The 8,103-nt window shown below is 35.3% G+C and overlaps 1 protein-coding gene across 2 annotated transcripts; it reads left to right on the top strand.

The window, feature by feature from the left end:
- rcn1 (reticulocalbin 1, EF-hand calcium binding domain) lies at positions 1-7,751 on the top strand. 2 transcript variants are annotated; one of them, XM_052148721.1, is made up of 6 exons: positions 1-487; positions 2,424-2,617; positions 3,112-3,290; positions 5,061-5,121; positions 5,974-6,170; positions 6,291-7,751. In XM_052148721.1, exons 1-6 carry the CDS (start codon positions 267-269, stop codon positions 6,396-6,398), a joined length of 960 nt encoding a protein of 319 aa, XP_052004681.1. In that variant the 5' UTR covers positions 1-266; the 3' UTR covers positions 6,399-7,751. The 2 variants fall into 2 exon arrangements, with proteins under 2 accessions (XP_052004681.1, XP_052004672.1); XM_052148712.1 differs by having other exon boundaries at positions 5,971-6,170.
- The last annotated feature ends 352 nt before the right edge of the window (positions 7,752-8,103 follow it).

The following is an 8,103-nucleotide window of genomic DNA, read 5'->3' as shown; positions in this document are numbered from 1 at the left end:
GTTTGGTTGTAGCCTTTGGTGATCCGCCGGGTATGTTTGAAACGAAATCGAAAAGAACTGACTTGTATTCTGATGTCTTGTAATTGTTTCACTTTTAGTTGATACATTGTACAAATTTGTAACGCTTCTCCATGACAACGGAATCGCCTGCAATTGTAACGCGTGATTCTAGCGGTGTTCTACAAAGGAATAAGCTGGATCAAACAGTTCTTTAACTTTATGCCAGTTTAAAACTCTCTCTGCGTTGGGATTGCTTTTCTCTAGGCATGGACGTGTCGGTGTATGTATGTATTGTGTCGCTGTATACGTGTATTGTGTATGGAAAACCCACTATTAGAAAAGAAAGGGTTCACCATGAACCTATATTGAGCAGACAAACACACGAAGATAACCAGAGCTTTCAGTACGATCATGAGGCCTTTCTGGGCAAAGAGGAGGCTACCACATTTGACCAACTCACCCCAGAGGAAAGCAAAGCCAGATTAGGGTAAGATTTGTGTTTGGTTTTATCAAAATACAGGGTTCCAACATTCATGGAATTACTGGAAATATCGAGAATTGTTTGAATGTGATTTTCCGGCCGGAAGGGGCATACAAATCACAAAACGTCACAGAAAAGCCATGCAAATCTCCATGTAAACAAATATTTTTCGAGTTAAACTGCTATCTAATACTACATTTTAGTGACTAGAAATGGCTCAATTTGTACAAAATTATTAATATTATTATTATTGCTACTACTATTATTATAAAAAAAAATAAACTAAATAGTATGCAATCTTGTGCAAAAGTATGCGACCTAATGGCTTTGAAAAAAAAGAGTGAAGTATATTAGGACATTTCTTTCCCAAACCTGCTTTTACAGTTTTAAAGTGAGCCTCTTATTATTGAATGTGTTAATTGCTTATGTACGTGTTCCAGGGTCATTTTTTAACTTTTACAGCAGGTAAAAGTGTCAAGGCTGTGTAGTTTAACGGCGCATTAGATGGAGGGTGTGTGATTGCCTCTTTTTGCTAATGAAGCATGTTTCCAAGCAAATTACAATATAATGAATGCCATGGGTGGCGGATCAGAAGCCTGACTGTCGGTAGTCCTGAATAGATTATGAAAGAGAGCATATACGTGTCAGCTACAGTATATTTAGTTTCTGGAGATCGGATCTTGTCTTGTTTCTGGGCGTAGGCATGAGGCTTGGTGCTTACCCCACATAACTGCGTTTAGAGTGCTCTGAATGGGAGGGCTCACATCACAACGTGGCATCAGGGATACAAATAAGTTTGCTGCTCTCAATTCTCTGGTTTGATTGGTGGGTGAATCTTATGAAACGTGAAAAAAATGGTCAATAACTTGTCCAGGTCATATTTCACACCCACAGGATTATGTTTATTTTTTGTTTGTTTTTATGACAATTAAGCACTCCCTTTATTCCCTCATTTTCTTTACTGTTATGGGGGGGGGGGGGGTTAAATGGAGGGACTATTTACACCCCAAAATTTGCACATTATTGTAGCATTTGTCTGACTTAAATGTTTGATTACATTAAAAGTCATTGCAGTACATACATTTTTATTGTAATAAAATAATGTTTTACAGTGGTAAAAATCATATTAGATTCAGAATTTGGAATAATGATAATTACACATTTTATTATAGGGATGCAGTGATGTAATATGGCCGGTACCGATATTAACATAAAATATTGGCCGATAATTCTGCCACTTCACATTATTTTGTCATCAGTTGACTGTTTTACTTAAGAATGTTTAAAAAATGTATAAAGAGGTACACAAAAGTTTTTACTGTTCTAACAATAAATAATTTCCAATATATATAATTTCCTATATCTCAGAAGTCAAAGTCTGCTGGTTTCAAAGCATTTTGGATTGTTTCCCTCATCATGTAGCTTATAGGTAAGTGCTGTTTTCATAACTTCACGTCCGTTTACGGTGGGGTTTTTCCGCATTAATGTGAGAACAAGAAAGTGTACAAATGAAATATTTCTTGGTCCTAGGAGTGCCAACCCTTCTACATATTGTAATTTCTGATTTGTGCATTTTAATTCAGAGTGTGTTACTAATTAAATATAAATAAATCATAGTTTTTCATATCACCGTTTTCATGCTAATTACCAATATGAAGATGGTTTTCATCTGGTCAATAATTGGCAGATACATATCAGAAGCCAATACAATGATGCATCCCTAATTTTATACAAGGGTGAAATATGTCCTGGATATGTTTGCATGAAATGCACCCTGGTAGGGCTGAAAAGCTAGAAATGTGTTGAGAAGGCTCATTAAGTTTTTCCACTGTCTGCACTTTGAGATCTAGGCTTTAGTTGGCTGTGAAAAGAGGAGCATTTTAAAAACAATTAATGGCTACTAAAACCTACTCTTTCTTTCTATACACTTTGACATTTTTAGGAAAATAGTTGATCGTATTGACAGCAATGGTGATGGATATATCTCTATGGATGAACTCAAGGCCTGGATCAAGAGAGTACAGAAGCGTTACGTCTATGAGAACGTTGCAAAGGTCTGGTCTGACTATGACCTGAACAAAGACAACAAGATCTCATGGGAAGAATATAAGCAAGCAACCTACGGTTACTATCTAGGTGAGTCACAGAACTGTTCCGGACCCATCAGAAGTTTCAATATTGATTAAATATTTGTGAAGGACTTGATCTTGTGTGTTCTAATTGAGATTAAGATTTAACTTTATTGTCATTGTGCAGAGTACAGGTACAGAGCCTTTTACATGTACACGGCTTTTCGCATATCCCAATTAAGCTGGGGTCAGCCATGAAACTGCGCCTCTGGAGCAGATAGGGTCAAGGGCCTTGCTCAAGGGCCCAACAGTGGTATCTTGACGGTTCTGGGGCTTGAACCCCCAACCTTGCCTTAACCGCTGAGCCACCACTGGCCCTTATAAGGACTAACAAGCTTATCAATACATGAGAAGCAACTCAAATTAACTGACTTTGGTACAATGAGACAGACTTCAGCTGTATGACTCAATCTACTGAGTTCTGCAGAAGATTTGCACATTACAAATCATCATTACGTTCTGTGTTCAAGTGTTCTGATGTGACCTCACCTCTTTTCACAGCCAATCCAGAAGAATTTGAAGATACAACTGACCAATTCAGCTTTAAGAAGATGCTTCCACGAGATGAGCGCAGGTTTAAGGCTGCAGATCTAAATGACGACATAGCCGCAGAGCGAGAGGAGTTTACTGCTTTCCTCCACCCAGAGGAGTTTGATCACATGAAGGATATTGTGGTCCTTGTAAGTTTGCTTGTATTTGTACAGAAAATTTCATTTAAACAATAATCTTATCCATCATTTGTGTGTAGAATATTTCACGGCTCTCTGCAATAATTTATTCTGATTGTCAACTGCGCCATCTAGCGGTCTGATTTTTCGAAATGATGAATGCACATCCAGGTATAAGATTTAACCGGTCATCCGGGTATTGCGAGTCATCTCTCTTTTTTCTGTATCATTCAGTGATCTTTACAAGCAAACTAGTGAAATAATTTCAACTCAAATTAATATTTCGTGTCCAGTTAATTATTTATTTATCTGGCAAGTACTGTAGTCATTTAATAAGAAAGATAAAGAGCAGTTATTGCAGTCATTTTCACAATATAAGCACAGAACTGACAAAAACTAGAGGTGGAATTCAGCTTTTTCTGTATACTCCGGTCCGTTTCTTCTCGCATACAGTGTTCATTTTTGCATAGTTTTTTGTTTTGGTCATAGTTTATTTTTTGATGAAAATGTCCTTTAAAATTAGTCAATTATTCGTCATATTTAATTTAATTATTTTTTTTTTTTTTTCAGTTTTTTTTTCAGTTTTTCTCTGATTAATTGGCATAACATTTTTGTCAACGAAAATATCTTTTAACTGATTATGATGTGCAAATTGACAAAAACGTGTGTCAAACTGTAACAGACCAAACTTTAATATTAAAAATTTTCTTAATTTAAACGTATCAATTTAAAACAGATGCTACATGCAAAATACTGTACAACTGCATATAATTACTGTATTGATTTGTAAGCTACTCTTTAAAAGTTAGCCTACTGTATTCTGAATTCTTCATGCTTTAGAGACTGTTATTAATGTTCTGTGTTTATTCAGTTTAGGATATTGCATTACACAAAGTGTTTTTTTTTTTTTTTTACAGAAGCAGCATGTTCACAACGCAAGTTACGTAATTATTACTAGCTCGTAAATTAGTTCAGGTTCACCTGTTCATTGTGTAATGATGTAATATTACATATATGTTGTGGATATAGGAATTAATCTCATATATATTTAGTGTACGTTTAAGTGAGGTAATTAACAGTTTTAAAGTGGTTCATTTTTCCTGTGTTCAGCACGTTCTAATCTAATATCTAATCTTATTCTATAAACCGACATTTCTCTTTTCTGTTTATTTCTTGCATTGCTAATATCTTGAAGTGCTATTTTTTTTCTCATATTTTAGTCAACACTGTGCTTTAATTAAATTGTTTAATTATCAGCATGATGTGCTTTTTTCGTCATCATTGACAAAATCAAAACTGATTTTATTGCCGAGATTAACACTGCTCACAAAGTAATTTCAACCACGATCTGTATTTTATATTAATTTAATTAGTTATTTGGTAAATAGCCATGCAATATGTTAGATGTACAACCTTTCACTATTGCAAAATAAACCCTTCTGCTCCACGTCAGTGTCCTGAACACCCTGTCTGACTGTAGATTACCCCTTGTTTAGAGTATTTCTTTTACAATATTATTTTAGAATATTTAGGCCCTGTAATTTACATAGCATGAATGGGAGATTATATCAACCATAGTAACACTGCTTATTAAGACTAATTAAAGAATTTGAATCTAGAAAATGTGCATGTGTTCTCAAAAAAAAAAAGAAAAAAAAGATCATAGCATTTGTTTTTGTTGCAGTGAAAAGTGTTCTTCAATATTCAAATAGCATACAAAGTTATTACCTTAGCTAATTTAATTCAATTGCAGTTTAAGTTATACTCTTTGCCTTCTGCCAGGAAACCCTGGAGGACATTGACAAGAATGGAGATGGTCATGTAGATGAGGATGAATACATTGGTAGGTTCATCTGTTATTTGGACTATTGTGTATATATACGATAACTAACATGCTGGCATATTTTGAATGTATCTTTCCCAAACAAATGATTTTCCATGTTTCCATGTCCAAATTTGGAATGAGTAATTAGTTTTTTCTCTCTTGAGAAAAGACATATTTAGCTAGTAGACTGTTATTTTAATCCAAGAGGAAAAAGAAAAAGGAGTTCTTTTTGTCTGGCGTAGTCCGAATAGATTTCAAAGGTTTGCATTCATTACCAGAAATTTTCTTTTCTACAAAGCTTTTTAGATTTGATCCAGCAAACAGATATGATTTCCTCCAGAATAAAACTGAGAACACAAGATGCTGTCAGATTTGACTTTGATTGATGGACTTTGGAGGCTTTGTTGTTGATCAAATGAATAAAATAGTTAACCTAAAAAATTAATATTGTACTCTCCTCATGTTATTCCAAACCTGTTGTGGTGATGGGGGTGTGGCCTAGCAACGTCTGTGGAGAGTGATGCCATGAGAGGGGAGAATGGGAAGGATTGACACCTGTGGGAAATGTATCTCGACAGCTGTTTGTGTTTGCAGTGAGAGCTGAGAGGGATATAAATGAGTAGTCCAATCCACCGAGAGAGAGAGAGAGGGAGAGAGAGAGAGAGACACGCACACGCATGCATGCAGCAGAGTGTTCTGTGGGTTTTGTGTTAGCTTGTTGTGTTAGCCGAGAAAGTGTGTAAAATAAAAGACTTGTGTTGAACATTTTCCCGTGCCCTCACTTCCTCCTTGGGAAGAAAATTACAAACCTTACCACATCTATATATTGTGCAAAACTCAATAAAAATTGTTCTTGCTATTTTACAGCAGACATGTTTGCTCACGAAGATGGCGGTCCAGAACCAGACTGGGTAAGGACTGAGAGAGATCAGTTTTCAGATTTTCGAGATCTGAATAAAGATGGGAAGATGGACCTAGAGGAGATTCGCCACTGGATCCTCCCACAAGACTATGACCATGCACAGGCAGAGGCCAGGCATTTGGTGTATGAGTCAGACACAGACAAGGTGAGGACCGACTATCCAAGAACACACATGTACTTGGTATTTCAATAAATAACCTTATTTTGATCCAATCCAAATTATGTAGACAACAAATTTGTATTTTTGTCATATTTTATTCACCAGGACCAGATGCTTACCAAAGAAGAGATTCTTGAGAACTGGAACATGTTTGTAGGCAGCCAGGCCACAAACTATGGCGAAGACCTCACCAGGAACCATGATGAGCTATGAACCCAAGTAAAAGGTGTGGGACTCTACTGGACATTGTGGCCTAATTGGAGCACAGTCATCCTGACCTGAAACACTATGGCATCCATTCCCTCCTTTGGAAAAACAAAAACAGAAGGCATGATACTGATTCGCCTACTGACTGATCTGTTGCAGCTCTACCTCACAGAATGGACATAGAGGAATTATTGCCATTGAGAGTCTGAAATATAGATGGCCATGGTCCTAAGTGCAAACTTAGGATTTCTTCTGTACTCTATGATTCTTTTGTGGGTGGCCAAGAGACAATTCTTGTCTTGACTGAATGAGCTGCTACAGATTTCTTTAGCTTAAGCTGAGCCTTTTAACTTGTGCATTTTCACTTTTTTAAAACATTCATAGGTTGAAGCTTGTACAAGTTGTTCCTGTTTTTTTTTGTTTTTTTCTGGTGTCAATATATTGGAACAATCAAGATATACTAATTCTATTTATTTAGACATTTTATTGAATAACATGTTTTAATACTATAATGCTTTTATTACAGCAAGTCAGTGTTGTTATACAGTTATTAGATGTGTGTGTATATACATTTTCTGATGTTCCCAGTGCTGGACCGTAATGACTCTTATTTGTTTTCACTGTACATATTCTTGAAACACAGCTGCCTCAGATGCTTCTTTTAATTAACTTTTTTATGTCTTTTGGCTTGCATGTGTAGTTTCTTTTGGAGTTTTATCAGACATTAGACAAAAATAAAGGTTGTATTTGGTTGTTGTTTTATGTAAGATGTTTTACCACTCATTCAAGTAGTTTCATCACTTGGCTAATGGTGAGAAATCCTTCATCGTCTTCAAAATCTGTTCATTGCTGTACTTTTGTACATTGCCAAAATATGGATCTGTTTGTCTTCACAAGGGTTTTGATCTTAATCCTGGTGTCAATCCTTTATCTGAACCAATTCTAGTAGTGCCCCTTAAAGGTTCTTATGTAGTGTCATACTTGAGTAACCTAGTCACTTTAAAGATGTCTTTATTAAACGTTCCACTATAACGCAGATGATAAAAACCTTCCTAGTCAATTTTTATGTACTAATACAGTATAATGATAATTTATACTATACTTTTTCACTAAGGTCTTGTTTTTTTTATTTAATCTACAAAGGATTGCATGAATTAATTTATCTTTGTTGTTCATTGTAAGTCTTTTCAATTTCAAAATCCTTTTTTTTTATTATTGTTTTTCTTTTTTTTTTTTTTTTGCTTTGTTAAATGTACTGAATTAAATTCACCATCTTGTGATCAACCTGCTGGAGAAAGAGGAAGGAGGTAAATGTGGATGTTTGATTGTCTGCCAACATAACGCAATAAAACTTTTTAATTCGAGCCAAAATGTTCTTCTATGTGTTACTTTGTAAATAAATCATTCATGGAACTTGTGAAATTTTATAGAAATTTTATTTCTGATTATTTTAGACATTTTACTACAAATCAGTCAGATTTAAGTGTAATGAAGAAGTGAGTTCCCAATTTAAAAGCTGATTTCCAGGCATTTGTTGGTACTTTAGTGCACACTAGAGGTCCTGCATAATTGAGAATGGTGGTTTATGGAAACTACATTGACATTTCTAAACAGAAAATAAGCAGTCAGATCTCTACCAAATTTGTAGGTTCAATTGCCCCATCAGATTGTGTTCATTACAGCTGTTAATCATTGGATTCCATCTAATTAA

This window comes from Xyrauchen texanus, chromosome 2 (assembly GCF_025860055.1).
Source record: "Xyrauchen texanus isolate HMW12.3.18 chromosome 2, RBS_HiC_50CHRs, whole genome shotgun sequence".
NCBI lineage: Eukaryota > Metazoa > Chordata > Actinopteri > Cypriniformes > Catostomidae > Xyrauchen > Xyrauchen texanus.
This window is presented reverse-complemented; position numbering and strand designations above follow the sequence as displayed.